Genomic DNA, 17,461 nt, shown 5'->3' on the forward strand with positions numbered 1-17,461 from the left:
GAGGATCATACATAGGTACTAAAGGGTCCTCGGTGTTTCTGATCTTATTTGTAAAATGTTTTTCATGGTACAGCCAAGCCACCACACGTGTACAACATCCGTGTTCAAGCATACCTGTTTAATTCCATATTTGTCTTTCATTGAAGTTATATAACAAAGTATTTGTGAAGCTTTTTGATGATTATTTATTCTTCACCCTGAAGCTCAACCTGTGAACTGTAGTGATAGAGAAACATTGTGGTTGAGGGGCTTGCAGCGCTGTTCCTATCTGGAGAGCTCAGCTGGAACTTAATCCACATGCTGTTGCAATACTTCAATCAGTAAGTATACCTTCTTAACATATTCTATACAAGTTTCCACTGCACTTCTATTATCACTCGCATAACTCGCTGGGGTTTCCCATTATGGCAACATGAGGTTTGTTTTTTCTCTTCTCAACAGACCCACTGATGTCAGACTTGCACGGACATGTTCATTCACTGAAAAATGTATTCGCCTCCAGTTAACCAATCAAGCAGGGAGCATGAAAGCACAGGTACTGCTAAAATGTGATAGTAAAATAACTTTATTTTCAACAGAAGCAATTTGCTGGCTGGTAAATATTCAGACTCTCATTTTGCATTTAATAAATCCCTCGACACAAATGTGTTCAGAGCGGACAGGACTGATCAAAAGGAAATTATATTAATGTCTAAAGAATCGGCTGCATTTTGTGATGACCAAAGCTAGCGCTCATTATAAATGGGAGAGCAGCTATTCAAATGGTTAATGAGAATGGGTTGTTAGCTGATGACAGGAAAATGTTCATTGCAGAGCCCAAAGACGGAGACAATCTAATACCTTTGTTTTTTAAATGAAGGAGTGTTCCACCATTGAATGTAAACCTATGGCATGAAATTTACAATGACAAAAAAAAAAAAGAGTAGAGCTGAAAAGATTGCAGATCCACAGATCTGCCACACCTCCTGTTCTTCCCTGTTGGAAAGGAGGCTGTGGCCCAGGCGCTTTGTTTTGAGAGGATTCAATGAAGGAAAAAAAAAACAATCTGTCTTCAACACATTGTAGAGGCATGTCATTGTGAATGTGGTGGCGTATAGATGTTTACTGATGAGACAAATGTGGGCTTATTCAGACCATTAAACCTGTTCATATTAAGTGGGTAGAATAGGCTGCATTCTGTCTATAAGGATAAAGGTTTTGTTCTATCATTGACAGCTCTCCTTGTTGTCAATGCTTGCTTAAGCCTGTACTAGCCGGTGCCGTGAATCTATTCTCATTGGATATGTTGCTCCTTTTGTCTGGGTGTCAGTCATTTTGCGGAGGCTGCTTTTGGGTGTACACGGCTCCGTCAAGATGGCAGCCCTACAGAAGCAACATAAATCGCTCCGTCCCAGCAGACCTGAGGCCACACCTTTCCCCACGGCGCAGGCTGCACGCAGAACTGGCGGAGGAGGAAGAAAGTGTGATGCTGAACAGACATTGGGAAGGGGGAGCCAGTTACCAGAGTCCCTGGAATTCATCCCAGTTCACAGAGCTTCATATTCGCCTCAAACACATGACTGGCCTGTTTTTCAGAGGCTGGCGGTGCGGTTTGTGTTCGCCGGGCCGGACACCTGGAAGTGTGGGTCTGAACTTAAATGCCGGAGTCACAATATTGCTGAAGCACAGACTCCAGCTCTAGACAGCCCCGAGAACGCTTCAGGCAATGCAAAGTTCAGTGTGTGAACGCCTACGATCTGTATCGCTAGACACACTTTTTGAAAGAACATTTGATGCTGGAGCTCACCGTAAAATAAGGGTTACAAAACCTGGCTATTAAACCATACAGGATACATCATGAACATTATTAAAAGATTGAAACCTCGGAACAGCAGTTTGGCGTTTCCTGCCCTTGCAGTGGGACAGTTTGCGGTTAGGTTTAGCTGTATTCTGGGTATTAACACAAAGGACGATAAAAAAAAATCTCCTAAAGCACCATTCAAAGTACTGTGTAACCTTAAACAGTATCTGTGTCTCTTTGGCTTCCTTTAAGCATTTATATATTTGTCACTTCATTTGATTATGTTAAATAAAGAACCTCTGTAGTAAAGCTAGTAAGAAGAATTAAGTTTGAAAGGCATATTTTAGGTTTAGACAGTTGGGCAGCGGTATGTTCCCGAGCATGCACTCGGGCAGCTGGTCTGGGAATCTTCTCTGAAGGCACAGTCTTGTCCCCGCAACCATCCAGGCTTCACAGCATAGCAAAAGTCAGCCACTGCAAAAGGGGATTAAAGACTGTCAGTTGCACCCTGCAGACACCCTGCTGGTTACTGTTGTGCTGCGATATTCTTGTGGCAATCTGGTGGCTTGTTTAATATTGATGTGTGTGTGATTCTTTGTAGAGGTGTTGCATTACTCTCCAAGTGGTTTCTGACTGTCATGGGATTCATCATCTCCAATGGGTCAGAATTGTGTCGGGACATTCAATTCTGGGATTATGTTGAGAATAGTGTTTGTAACCCTTTCACTGGGCCGCTGTGGTGAGGACCTCTGATTGGTGAGGGGCAGGGAGCCACACTCACCTGCACGAGATTGAACTCCACCTCTCCCTGCTTGCCTTGGTCCAATGTCAGGAAGGTTTCTGTTGAAAAATAGGAAAAACAGACATTTTAGATCAGGGTTAACAAACAAGCTCCTGTGCGTTACAATAAGGATGTCTGTAGGATAATTCTTTGAGTGGGAGCATTTTGAAGTCAAATTATTTTCGTATCTACAGAGAATAAAAAGCAGATGTTGCAGCTTAAACCACGGATAAGTTGATGTGCAAAGAGAAAAATATGAAATACAATTCACATTTCTAACAGAAACGCTTGAAATAGATTTGACTAAGATCCCAGCATTTTGTTCTTTACTGCTACATTACTGGAATTAAATGGGTCGTAATTAAGCACTTACTAAACAAGGTCTCCAGGCGTATTACACAGCCCACAAAGTTGTCGAAGTCGATGGTGAGGTCCGAGCTGCCGTAGCGGGCCACGAGGATCTGATGCAGAGCGTTGTTCAGTTTGAAACCTGGAAGATAGAGTGAGGTTGGAGGTGCAGCAAGGATATTAAAGACTGCGATGTTTCTGGGTTACAGCACTGCAGTGCCACCCCAAGTATTAAGAGGGAAGTGCACCCTATTTCATCCCAATCGCTTCTGTCCTCTTCTCTTTTCAAAGAGGAAGCTAGCGTGAGGCATCCTACTCTGCATATACATATAAATGTGAAAAATAAATAAATAAGCAAGTCTCCCCCTACATATGTATTGTGGTGGAGTGCTAGTAGGAGAGGGGGTGCAATTAATTAACAGTTAAATTGCCTATTAGTTTGGAGCTTAATGCACAATGTTAACATTTTCTGTACCTTTTCTGTAACTTTATGAATGGAGAATGTATTAACACACAGCATTTTATCACAGTACACTATGTAACAAATATGTTACACACAGGCAACAGACTATCCCCTTTACTATATAGACTTGATTGTACTAGATTTTCACTTTCTGCTTAACTACAGATTAACATGAGATGTAACACTTGAGATGCACAAGACAATATATCATGGATCAGTTGATGCCAGTCAAACTACAACTGTGAACAATATATCTAATAACAAAAGAGGCAGACTTCCTCCAGGCAGCTCATTGGTGGAGCTCATCCAATGTGACTTGTGATGAATCACATTGTAAAGTGCTCCGATGCTGCTATAATGTGATCTCACCACTGTTAAACAGCTGCAGAACTCGCCTGCGTAAATGTCACGAGATGCCACTGTATGGCAAGTAAACCTTTATCCCTAAATGTAACAACTGGATAATGGCTCCAGTTGTCTCTCTTCATAAGGGGATCTCCAATAAGTGAATTGTTTTTTTGGCTATTATATATATATATATATTAAAGATGGGTTTGACTGGCATAACCGCTTAAGATTTCCACCCTTTAACTCAGTAGCTCAGCTGTGTTAATTTCCCGCATGTTTCACCAGGGCTACGTCACATGTGAACTCCCACCTGCTGCTTCTACGGCCGCACGCATCTCATGGGAACTCATGGTTCCAGATTTATCGACATCCTTTTCACGATAGATTTTCTATAGCAAAGAAGAAATGGGGGGGGGGGGGGAAGCACACATTATTGGATTACACTGGTATCAGGTGTCCACTTTACCCTTTGTTGCAGACATCCTGAGCGTTAATAATTGAGGAAGGTGCAGGTTCAAATCTTGGCCACTTGGCCATGTTAGGAACCCAGAGAAAAGATACGAACTCAGGAGCTCAGCTGAAAAGAACGGCTTGTTCCCAGCATGCAGTGAGTCAGAGAGACCCCGCAGACTGATCTCATTGGCTTGGAAGTGTATGCATGTTGGGATCTGCACATTTAAGAGTAATTTCTGAATTTAAAAGTGATGCAAGTAAATGATGAAAACAGTTTTTTTCTGTGAGGTACTGACCAAGAAAATGTCGATTTTGGTCCATAAGATCTTGAACTCCACCAAGCCCAATTTCCCACTTCCATCTTTCTAAGTAACGGGTTAAGGAAAACATGCCAGGTAAATAAGAGGGACCCTCACTTTCTCTACACCTGTACTGCATTTTATCAGCACCTCAAATATTTGAACTTGTCAGAATTACTTTATTAAAACATTAAATTGATGCCAATGAATTAAAATTAGAAAAGGATACATCCAAAAGGTTGACCATGTTCCTGCAGGTTTCCAGGCTAAATCCATCCGTTTTAATCTCAGAACCTGAAAAATAAAATGTTTCTTTATCCTTCAAACGGGTTACAAAATCCAGCAGTGGTACAAGTTGTGTTAGAAACCCTCAACACTACCTTTTAAAAGTGTTAATAGTTTTTAAAAGTACTCCTATCTAAGAGGTTCACAGTGATGGTACATTGTATGAATTGTGGGTGATTTTATAAAGCTAATCATACACTCCCACAGGTTTGGGAGGGAAAACATGTCTGGTGTCGATTCCACTGAAAGGCGGCAGTGACACCTATAGACGGGACTTGATCACAACTCGGTCAGCCTGGGGTTTAGCAGCCAACATCTCCTGACTGATATTCAGCAGAGAAGCAGCTTGAACTTGGACCATGAACACGGACACTGTTCATACTTGTGAGGTGAGATCTATGCATCTTTCCATGCTAAGGTGAAGGGTTAGGAATGAGCTAAAGTAGACATGCATTTATTAATTTGTTAGTAATACTAACGTCGTGTTACCACTTTGTTCAAGATGGTACACAGTTCAAAGGCTGAGATTTCACAGTCCTGCAAAAGAGAAGGCAAGGGTGTTTTGCAATTAAACTAGCATGGAGAAAAAACACAGCTGTATCCTAAAAGTGGTTTACAATAGAGAAACATGCATCTAATTGGCCTTATTTGTAATCCCTCTCTTCAGTGTAGAATGTGGTTCAGTACATCAGATGCACTAATATTTGCAGTGAAAATCATATGGCTGAAAAGGCACACTTATCTGTTTGAAAGGCAGTAATTATCAGTCTGAGTTGCCAGTTGTAATGTGGTTTTATGACAATTCAAATGTTCTAAAAGGTCATACAATATTGTGCAATGTACTCGGAATATATTACTTCAATTCATATACAGTAAGCACACACTCAAAAGGCAATACTGTGCAATGGAAAATACCTTTTTATACAATGGCTTTTTCAAGGTTGCCGTTTTTAGTTTGATATTTTAAGATGCCTTACAGAAACTCTTTACTATGATGATAAACTCAGATCCTCACCGCTCCAGCCAGTTGTCCAAAGAGACTCCTAAACCTGTCATCCACATCCTTTTCAGTGACTTCGATCTGAAAAAACAACCAAAGCAATTAGGGTCTCTACACACTGCAACTGTGAGAATCCGCTTTATGGGTTATACTGGGGGTTGTCAGTACTGGTCATAACCAGACACTCCCCGAATTCACATGTTGGATAGTCTGTTGTTTAGTGCGTACAATTGGTCCATTTTGTGGCGACCACATTGTGGTGATGAAAAGGGAGTTGGAAACTAATGACAGTATATGCAGAAACAAGTGGCTACAGACACACAGTTTGATTCTGTTCCACACACTAACACATGATCCATATCAGTTAACATCTCCAAGTGAGTCTATTTATACTTCAGATCATGGCGAAGACATGCAAAGACTTGGCCCTTCTAGCCATAGAAAAGACTCAAAACCCTGTGCAGTGGTATGAAAGAACAGAGGAAGGTCTTCAGTTCTTCTGTTGCTTTTTACCTCTTTCACGTTAGACTTAATGGGGTCGTCCAGTTCCCTGGAAAGAAAAAGGATCAAGAGAGTTCAAATCATACATTCTCAATGTCTTTGTCTGAAATTTCAACTACTGTACTGTTAAGAGTGCATTTACTCAAGACTTGGGTACATACTGAGATACAGTGAGGGAAAAAAGTATTTGATCCCCTGCTGATTTTGTACGTTTGCCCACTGACAAAGAAATGATCAGTCTATAATTTTAATGGTAGGTGTATTTTAACAGTGAGAGACAGAATAACAACAAAAAAATCCAGAAAAATGCATTTCAAAAAAGTTATACATTGATTTGCATGTTAATGAGGGAAATAAGTATTTGATCCCCTATCAATCAGCAAGATTTCTGGCTCCCAGGTGTCTTTTATACAGGTAACAAGCTGAGATTAGGAGCACTCTCTTAAAGGGAGTGCTCCTAATCTCAGCTCGTTACCTGTATAAAAGACACCTGTCCACAGAAGCAATCAATCAATCAGATTCCAAACTCTCCACCATGGCCAAGACCAAAGAGCTGTCCAAGGATGTCAGGGACAAGATTGTAGACCTACACAAGGCTGGAATGGGCTACAAGACCATCGCCAAGCAGCTTGGTGAGAAGGTGACAACAGTTGGTGCGATTATTCGCAAATGGAAGAAACACAAAATAACTGTCAGTCTCCCTCGGTCTGGGGCTCCATGCAAGATCTCACCTCGTGGAGTTTCAATGATCATGAGAACGGTGAGGAATCAGCCCAGAACTACACGGGAGGATCTTGTTAATGATCTCAAGGCAGCTGGGACCATAGTCACCAAGAAAACAATTGGTAACACACTACGCCGTGAAGGACTGAAATCCTGCAGCGCCCGCAAGGTCCCCCTGCTCAAGAAAGCACATGTACAGGCCCGTCTGAAGTTTGCCAATGAACATCTGAATGATTCAGAGGAGAACTGGGTGAAAGTGTTGTGGTCAGATGAGACCAAAATCGAGCTCTTTGGCATCAACTCAACTCGCCGTGTTTGGAGGAGGAGGAATGACCCCAAGAACACCATCCCCACTGTCAAACATGGAGGTGGAAACATTATGCTTTGGGGGTGTTTTTCTGCTAAGGGGACAGGACAACTGCACCGCATCAAAGGGACGATGGACGGGGCCATGTACCGTCAAATCTTTGGTGAGAACCTCCTTCCCTCAGCCAGGGCGTTGAAAATGGGTCGTGGATGGTATTCCAGCATGACAATGACCCAAAACACACAGCCAAGGCAACAAAGGAGTGGCTCAAGAAGAAGCACATTAAGGTCCTGGAGTGGCCTAGCCAGTCTCCAGACCTTAATCCCATAGAAAACCTGTGGAGGGAGCTGAAGGTTCGAGTTGCAAAACGTCAGCCTCGAAACCTTAATGACTTGGAGAGGATCTGCAAAGAGGAGTGGGACAAAATCCCTCCTGAGATGTGTGCAAACCTGGTGGCAACTACAAGAAACGTCTGACCTCTGTGATTGCCAACAAGGGTTTTGCCACCAAGTACGAAGTCAAAGGGGTCAAATACTTATTTCCCTCATTAACATGCAAATCAATGTATAACTTTTTTGAAATGCATTTTTCTGGATTTTTTTGTTGTTATTCTGTCTCTCACTGTTAAAATACACCTACCATTAGAATGATAGACTGATCATTTCTTTGTCAGTGGGCAAACGTACAAAATCAGCAGGGGATCAAATACTTTTTTCCCCCCACTGTATGTATAGATGAAGAAAAGAGCACAGTATGATTTCTACATACTATAAGAATATAAGACGGAGGGCTTTTTCGAGTAGTCTTGCAGTATGTTGGAACACTACACCACTACTCTTGAGCTAAGAGAACACAGAAGCATTTTAAAACAAGCTCTATCAGGCTTTGAATGGACCCATGTTGACTGCAAATGATCCTCCTCTATTTGTGTGTGTGCGTGTGAGAGGCCCTGCAACTGGTTTGCATGACGTATCATGAATATTTGTATCACAATTTTCCTGCTCAACTAGTCAGTCAGGCCAAATCGGCCCCTAGGGTAGGGCTTTTCTCCTGGTCGTGAAGGAGGCCTGTGTTTTCTGGTTTTCTGGTTTTCATTCCAGCCAAAGTCTTAGTGAACTGACACCTGGATTTGCAGAGCCCTACAGTTGAAAACTATTTGAAAGACAAGGGTAAAGTGTAACACGCAGAATCAAAGTGGAAGCGTTGTATACATCTTACTTATACAAACTGATATGTGTAAAGACTGGAAGTGTCTCCCCCTACAACAGATAACACCAGTTTTAAGTCCCTTCTCAAGCTACCCTTTGGGCAGTGATCTCTTTGGTACACCACAGGTATACTACAGTTCAGACGTACTGGAACTCGGCCTGCTTCTCGGAGAAGACGCGTATGCAGAAGTCCCCGTCTTTGTGGGGCTCGTAGGTGGAGGGCACGATGAGGTACTCCCCCGGGGGCAGGGAGAAGCGGCTGCACACCTCGCGCAGGTTGATGAAGGTCTCGGAGCGCGCACTGGACTGGTGCTTCTGGAAGAAGCTCTGGTTCAGGTGGAGATTCCTCTGCCCGGAGACCTGGAGAGAGCGGGGGGACACAACGCGCACATCAGCCCCTGTCTGGTTCTACACGGTGCCAGGAGCCACTAAGTTGTGCTCAAGTATTGTGTGCATTCCCAGAGGAGGAGTTGCCCTTGAAGAACGAAACTGATAGACATAACATACTGTGCAAAGCCTCATTTGGTTTCTTGATTCTAACGGAAACTATTTTTCTAATATTGTTACAGAGTTTTCAGCTTCTTTATAGTGCATCTCTGTCTATCTAAAAGCATACCATTTTTTTTTTAAAAAAGGTGAAAAAGTCCAATGGGGGTGAGTACTTCCTAAAGCCGTAGTACACTACTGTAAAGAGGGTGCAAAGACTGTACACTGCTTCTTAAAGTAGAAAGAGTCCATTTTTATATATAGAAATTGTAAAAATGGCAAACAAAGTCCTTATTCTCTGCGGAATAACAAGTTACTATCAACCATCCGAGTTGTATTTCTTCATTTTCTTTCCATTAGCACCGGTCTCCATCTATGCAGACCGCACCAGGTTTCACAGGCGGGTACTTGCTCTGGTGTGGATAAAAAAGGGCCCAACCTCAGCTGTAAAGCGCTATTCTGTGGAAATCTGCAATCCGAGGTGAGAATAAACAAACTATGTCCACCAGAGACATTTGCTCTTCCTGTCACATACCTCACTGGGGACCTGCAAAAGACAAATAACAAACATGTTTTTTTACAAGGTGTAAGAATCACATTTTAAATCACACTTTTGGATTTGCATCCTCTCTTGGGAATTGAACGTTTATGAGGTCTCAAGTGTAGTAAGATGTGGACAGCTATTACAGAAGTGGGATCCGTTTCCCGTTCTCTCTGCTCTTGGAGATGCAGACCTTGTAGATGGCATAGCCGATGGTGTGCATGTCCTCGCCCATCTTCCTCATTCTCCGGCGGTTCTTCTGGATCAGACCAACCAGGAGGCTGCAGCCCGCTTCACCATCAGTGGGGTCGTCATCCTCCTCCTCCAGCTTGATCACAAACTGAGGGTTGGTCCAAAAAGTGTCTGGAGAAGACAGGTGTTCAATTTGATCACAAAAGGCTTTTTATTTTGTATCCTCTCGCCCTAGTGTAATTTTCCCCTATTTCTGCAAGAAACTGCTGGATTGAAACCAACTGGCTAACAAACAAGCAGTGTTTGTAACCTCTCTGATGTCCTTACTTATGTAGTTTCTGCAGCCCCCAGCTGTGGACCCCCTTCTCCAGGTGCCCTCAAACTTGGAAAGGGCCCACTTCTTGTACTTGTCGTTGGCCAGAACGTCAGGAGTGAGGTTACAGATCTCCAGGCGAGAGTAGTGTCTCAGGAAGTCTGAGAAGGACATCCTGAGGAAGACACACAGGACACACTCATGGAACAATTAAGGCCTTTCCTGTAGGCCTGCGCTGGCTCAGTTGACATGTTCCCACCCCTCAGGGAGTACAATCAATGGGATTTCAGTAGCCGGATATCAGAGAGTAGGAACACATACAGTGTCGGTGCCATGAGACTCCTTGGATGTATGACCTCTACACTCTACAATGGCAATATAACGGTGATCATAAGGTGGCTGCTTACACAGTCTCAATGATCCAATTGATTTGTACATCCAACATGCACTGGTTTTGAGGTTTACAACATGGTTCCCAACTTGATGCCATACAATGGGTAGCAGTTACAGCTGTAAAAGAAAAAAGGCAGTTTTACCAGAACTCTCCGTCTTCAGCTTTTAGGCTCAGCCGCTCTCTGTCCTCATCACTGACCATTCTCCACTGCATGGAGCTGATGGGGGGTGAGAGACAAGCTTGCACAGTTAATTTGGTGATACAGGTTCTCTGTTTATTCACTATTGGTCAAGTTCACTACATACTCATTATACATTTATACAATAATTTCAATATTAGATCCACAAGATTCAACAGTGATGAAATTAGGTTTGTTTATTTATTTCAAATGTAGGCAGGCAGAAGGGGTTCCTGTGCCACACACCCACAGAGCGGGAAGTCAGGCAGTCATTTACCCTGTCATCTCCATGGTGTTTGACAACAGAGGGTACTGGTTTTGATTTTGTCAAATGAAATGCATCAAAGACTAAATATAATGGCTTTCCTATGCTTTTATTGTCATTTATTTAGACACTTGTCAACAGATATTGGTCTACACTTTTATCTAGAAATCAAGCTAAAACAATAACAAGATTACTCCTGGTGATCCTGGAGTCTCAATGAGATATTGGTTTAAAAAAGACAGTGGCTTACCCATCACTCCATGCTCCAGTCCACTCCACCTGACCCCACGGGTTTCGGATCCTGATCAGTTTCACCATCTCCCCTTTATAATTCACCTGTACAAGGGAAACCAATGGACTCCATTGCACCAGAAACAAAGTGTATGCGATACTTTGCAGATATATATATATCTATCATGGTTCAACAAGCTCTTGGCAACCCAAAATGCTTTTAGGTAAAGAAGGACCGAATGGAGTATTGTAATTCAGCTTTCTGGAAGTGGGACTCACCTCATCTGCTCCTGTCACAGAGTAAGCATGTCCCTTCACCAGCTTCTGTGCCGTGACCGCTTCCGAATCTGCCGAGCTTGTGATCTAAACAGCACAGCCAATGGTCAGAACTGAACTGAGCGTCAGGGGAATGGTAGAGAATGTGCCGGAGAGAGCAGCCCACGTGGAGCCGCACTTACATCGATGGAGCAGCCAAGGAGCGAGCCTGTCTTTATAGCTTTCTGGATAATCTTGAAGAGTTGGGGATTCCTGGTCTTCAGCTCATGGACCTCCGCAATGCCGCCAGTGAAATCTTCAAATCCTTCGGTGGTGGTGCCGCCAGACAGAGCCTCATAGGATCCATTCAGCCTGCAGCGAGAGCCCTCTTTAGAGGCCTGGATAACACTAGCATCCCTGCAGTATCTTAACTCCACAAAGGGAGGTTTGTCAATCGCACCATGAAAACTCAGCCAAGCAAAAAGGCAAATTGTGTGCTTCACGGCAGATTTTGCATATTCCTGAACCCACTAAAAAAATTTTGGGGCAAGATTTTCATGCATATATTATTCGAGGGGCATATATGTAAAAAACCCAAAGTAAGAAGCCTTACTTGGCGTAGGCCTTCTCCAGCAGCGCGCTCCAGAACTCAGAGCCCTCGGCTGAGTGGACGAACAGCAGCTCTCCGTCTTTAGTGGGCAGCCGGTCGTCAATGACAACATCCACCCATTCTCCAAACTGCCAGAACTGAGAGAGAAACACAAAAGCATTGTTGTTAAGGGATGTATTTTACTATACATTGTATTTGCTAATGTCATATTACGTCTAATAAATGTCATATTACTTCAAGAAGGTATGCTGGTGAACTATGGATACTTCAATTTTTACACCTAGCACCCCATATCTAGGCTTCACCAATACAAGTCCTCCAGGTTTCAATTCCACCATTCAGTTAACAGCTTGAGTCTTGAGAAAGATACTATATTCTACAAAGATACCACCTCCGAAAAAAACAAAAACACATCTTAAAAATAACGTAACAATGGTGACTAAATTGTAGGTCCATCTTATGTTTGAACACCCATTCAAAATGTATGGTAGCACGCTGACCTGGAAGTGAAAGATCCCAGCATAGTCTTTCTCGAAGCTCTGTCCACTGGGGACGACTCGAGCCAGGACCTCCTCATTCAGGGTCAGGGAAGCGATGGCAGCCAGGAGCCAGCAGTCACCTGGGGGAAAAAACAAGGGAATAGGCGAACATATTGAAACATACATGGTTCGGATTGGTTATTATACTGAAAACCCTTTTGGTGTACTTCCTGGGTAACTTCAAAGTGTTCTGTGATATTCTTGCTAGAAAAATATTGTATGAGTCATTTTTGAAACTCACTGAGATGGGGGGAAAAAGTTATTCAGCAGACCAGAAAGCATGTAATCCATTTAGAAAAACAATGTCTTGTAAGATAGCCAGACAAGTAACCTAGGTAACAGAAAATGAAACACAAATTAAGTCAAACTGGTCATACTCTATCAGTTTATCAGACTCTCATTGCTACAAAGGCTGGGCACAAGTAGAACAAGACTTAAACGTCATGTTAGGTACTCGAGCCAAATTTGCATCTAAATGACAACTCAACTGCACTCGTCTATCGAGTAACGCACATTTTCTTACTTGAAGGCAAGATTTTAATAAAGCTACCTTGAGACTAGAAAGCTATATATCCATAAGGCTTCCCCTCCCTGCCACACTATTCCTGAAATACATTATATCAATCATAATAACAGAAATGATTACTGCTATCTAGTGGAGGGAAATAAAATTACACATGTGAGCTGTCTTTACTAAATCCCTTATGTGATAATTAGAAACTGTAAAATTGTCTGGCTATTGTCCTAGGATATAAAAAAAAGGTATTTATTAATTTAAACCCTTTGTTTAGCAGTTTTGTCATCTAATACTTCTATTATTCTTGTTAGCACTCGCCTATGAATTCGGTTGGCTCCTGCCAATGGTTCCTCCTCCCTAAGACCTACCCTTGTTTGTGTCCAACACAGCTGTTGGAATTTTCCCATTTACCGCTGGAACGTGCTGTTCCGGTTTTCTAAAGCACCGCCCGAGAGCAGGGAAGTGAGGGACGGAAATCACACAAAAGAGCAGGGCAAAAATTCTGGTGGGTCCAAGAGATCGCAAAGGTTTGTAAACACCCACTCTCCGGCACGGCCTGCATGTCATTTTCTGCAACGCACCTTCCTTCTCCTTCTAACTGGCTGCTACGGAGCTGTCCACCATTAACGATTTAAAAACAAAACTTATAAAACATGGATGCTGGCAATGGTGAACAAAATATAGTCAAATATGGCTGACCACATAGAGATAGCTTCTCGTATTCACACCATTAAATGCAGTGATGGAAGATTCCTTATCATGTATTTATTTATTTAGGTTTTATTACTGTTTGGGTTTATAGGGAGATGGGCCAAACCTGGGCCAAATCTGTGTCTCCTACATGCATACAGCTCTAAGTATTACAGTCGGTTAGTCCTGGCTTTCCCACAGGAATGTTCCAGGCCTAAAATGAATCAAGGCCTGTGACTCAGCCTTCCTTCCCAGATTGATTTTTCCAGGTCAGAAGGCTGCCAAGGCAACAGAGCCAAAACATTCAATCGTAATCTGAATTCATTTTTAAAAACAAAACCGAATGCCACACTTTTTTTTTTTTTTACCAACTCAGGGTTTACTGTGCAGGTAGAGAAGATGGAAGAGAATCTCTATTGGCAAGGTACCATGGAGGACATTTTTGGTAAATTAAATCCCACAGGGCGTGCTGTAATAACAATCGGCTGAACCACTAAAAAACATGACCTGAGAATGAGAAATATCTTTCACACCAGCCCATGCTTTGAAATCTCCAACACACAACAAAGCCTCAATATGAACTGTATGGTATTTAATTCAGGTTGATATTGAAACCACTAGAAGACAATCATCAAATCAAGTTTGAGGTTTCAAAATTACCTACGTCCTGTGGTGCATTTTATGTATATATTTTTATTTTTTTATTATTATAATAGCTGCCTGCCATAGACTCTTCATAGTGGGGTGGCATGAAGCATTCTTTGTTAAATACCACATTTTTAATTTTATTTACTACAGTCTGGGTGTTTTCACACTGCAGTCCTTGTGCCGAGAGGTAGCTCGACTTCTGTAATGTTGAGCCAACAGCGAGGGCTGAAACAAGTCTTTTATTCAGGAAAAAATACTTTAATTGAAAACACTCCTGGTTACCTCTGAAAACTGGCAAAATAAGGCATCTGCATCTCTTCCACTCAGGCTAGACAACTTGAAAACGGCTATGATTCAGGTGGATTTCAATTGGGAATGGTGTATGATTCCCCAGCTTTAATCTACTCCATCCAAACTGAATTGATTGTGACAGTTGAATAGATGTCAAGGGTAAGGTTACTACTCTGATTTCAAAATAATAACTGGCAATTTTAGCAAGAGAAATAATTTAAAAATGTCTGCACGTTGCAGCAATAACTAATATTTCATGTGCAACAGAGGGAAAGGTCAAAACAGCTGAAACAATGATCAGAACCCTCCCATTTTGTATAAATGGGCTTGTCTGGTAAATAAAGGTTTCTGCACAATGCCAACTAGACCTTTGAAACCAGAAACTGCCTGTGGTGGATTAATATTTTGACTCCCAAATAACTACACCTCTTTCCACAGAGAGCCAACAACTCCAACAACAATACAGCCAAGACAGAATTTACCACGGGGCTTGTAAACAGACATGCATTTGAGTGTGAGGTTCTCTGTCACTGAACTAAATGTACAACATGTACTGTCCATTACTAAATTATACTGCATCTATCAATCTATATATTAATATCCCAGTCATATTTATTGACACTGCATTAATCAGATCTCCTCACGGCACAGAAACTCACCGAGAGCCCCCTGACAGATGTCCGTCCTGGTGGCACCACCGACAATAAACTGTGGTCTGCTGCACAGATCCTGAAAGATAAATCAGGTACGTGAACTCCCATTTTTATTGCCTTTCCCCCTCTAATTAATTATACACTCTGTAATCAGAGCGAAGCAGCAATAGCCAAAATATGTAACATACTGTTCCAAAATACTGACAAATGAACTCTTTGATCTGGCAGTTTTATCATCCTGCCAGAAGCCCCATGCTACACAAAGAGTTGAATTCACAGTGCAGTGACCTACATGGAATAGCCTTATAGCCTAAACAAAGAACAAAGCGTAACAATTATGGACATCACGTCTTAATGAATTAATGTATGAATCCCACAGAAATAACATGAATGCCTCATGCACTTTTGCTGAGCTCTGCTGTGGCTCACACGAATAAGCCCTGACCCAAACCTAGTCTGTCACCCTATCCCTCACCTTGTTATACATGTGATTAACAGACCTCAAATGAAGGGCACAGGGTATTCAAGGGCTATTCCTGAGTTATCCATCCATCAATTCTTTAACAATTGCTGCTACTGTATTGTAAAGTGTGCCAACAAGAGAGTCCACATGCTATTGTTATTGTCTGGTAGCATTTTTGGTCAATTGCAACCACAGTACTTCTCTTCTGCTTTGATTCATTTTGGGATGGGGGGGTCGGGCGGTGCTCCCTACTGGACAGTTTGCAGGAATAAATGTGGATGTGAAAGTATGTGTGGCAAAGTGCTTTGGGCAGCAGGATGAATCATAAAACTGACATGCAAAAATAAAACGACATCCCTGAAATACATCCAGAACAACAGAGCAGACAGATGCAAGACTTCAGGGTTATATTTAGGCCGCCACTGTGCTCTCTGGAGGACGTCAGTATTTGATACAATTTAGATTAATTGACGTAATTATTTCGATGTATTTCGCTGCATCCTGTTTGGCATCTCCACTTTGACCGTTTTTGATTAATGCTCTTTGCAGGTGTGGCGTTAAGGGAAACGGAGTGTACACTTAACTTAAGCCTAACTCTAAGGCGGCAATAGGTGTGCTTTATAAATAGCACATTAATCATTTTCATCTGCAGATAACGGTTACATTGGAAACATTTTATACCAGCTCTGAAACTAACACAGCTCATCGATAATAATAGCTACTAATGCGCGTCCCTGCAGCAGCAGCAGCAGCAGCAGCACCACGTCACCGACAGCCCGTAACGCACCTCTAAAAACATACCTTGGGTCTTTTCCAGGAAACCCCGCGGACTTTGGAGCAGTTGGGCCCCAGCTCTTTGAAGCCCAGAGAGGACGGCACGGCGGGGAAGCTCTCATCCTTGAACAGCTCGCCCAGCTCCAGGCACTGCTGCCTCAGACCCTGGTAATCCTGCCCCAGGTATTTCACCGCTTTGGCGTTGGACCCGAAGCCCTGCGCCCGGTCCCTGTCGTGGCGCAGCGTCCCTGCGATCCCGCTCATGTTGCTCGGGCCGGTCCGGTTCTGCTGGCAGTGAGGGCGCGGCGCGGTTATATAGCACCGCAGGGGCTGGGCTCTTCCTAGTGTGACTCATTTCCTTTCTTGGTTTTATATTTCTTTATAGTTCTTGCCGAATAAAACGGCATCATTGGGGTAATGGAGACAGAATGCTAAACCAAACACACAACACGCCCACTACTGTACTACTACATTTTTGTATGGCAGTGTAAAGTCTGCAAGTCCTTGTTTTTTGTTTTTTACTTTTTATGCTCACGTATGCAAAGAGGCTGACTTGCTGCATTCCCTGCTAAATACTGTTATCTCCTGGACAGACACCTACAGCACCATTAAAAACGCAAGCACTTGAAAATGACACACAAAAAGAGAAGCAACTAGAAAAGTCCAATTTGAAGTGACATGGACTCCATATATAGTTGTCTGAATGGAAGGATTTACTGTAAATCCATCTCTGAAACAAAACAATGGCCACATAACAGACACAGATTTATATACATCATGTTACAGAAACCCAACACCCTTGTTCCCATGATAGTAACCACCTCAGCACCCACAACTACTATTACTGCAGCTTCACAGGTGCCAGGGAAGCTACAGCTACACACCAGCCATGGAGGGGCAAGATCTTTTCAAGTGTAACCCTGAC

General features: G+C 42.7%; 1 protein-coding gene across 1 annotated transcript; it reads right to left on the minus strand.

Moving 5' to 3' along the window:
* Positions 1-547: 547 nt before the first annotated feature.
* On the minus strand, positions 548-16,843 carry capn2l (calpain 2, (m/II) large subunit, like). Its single transcript, XM_066697013.1, has 21 exons — positions 16,564-16,843; positions 15,306-15,375; positions 12,462-12,580; positions 11,965-12,098; positions 11,555-11,723; positions 11,376-11,459; positions 11,116-11,201; positions 10,565-10,639; positions 10,043-10,203; positions 9,717-9,886; positions 9,518-9,529; positions 8,645-8,856; positions 6,271-6,307; positions 5,773-5,838; positions 5,237-5,294; positions 4,702-4,766; positions 4,470-4,538; positions 4,031-4,109; positions 2,935-3,051; positions 2,562-2,620; positions 548-2,254 (listed from the first exon to the last, which is right to left on the minus strand). The coding sequence occupies exons 1-21, from the start codon at positions 16,798-16,800 to the stop codon at positions 2,231-2,233; spliced, it is 2,103 nt and encodes a 700-aa protein (XP_066553110.1). The 5' UTR covers positions 16,801-16,843; the 3' UTR covers positions 548-2,230.
* Between the last annotated feature and the right edge of the window lie 618 nt (positions 16,844-17,461).

The sequence above is a fragment of the Amia ocellicauda genome, chromosome 23 (assembly GCF_036373705.1).
Source record: "Amia ocellicauda isolate fAmiCal2 chromosome 23, fAmiCal2.hap1, whole genome shotgun sequence".
Classification (NCBI taxonomy): Eukaryota; Metazoa; Chordata; class Actinopteri; order Amiiformes; family Amiidae; genus Amia; species Amia ocellicauda.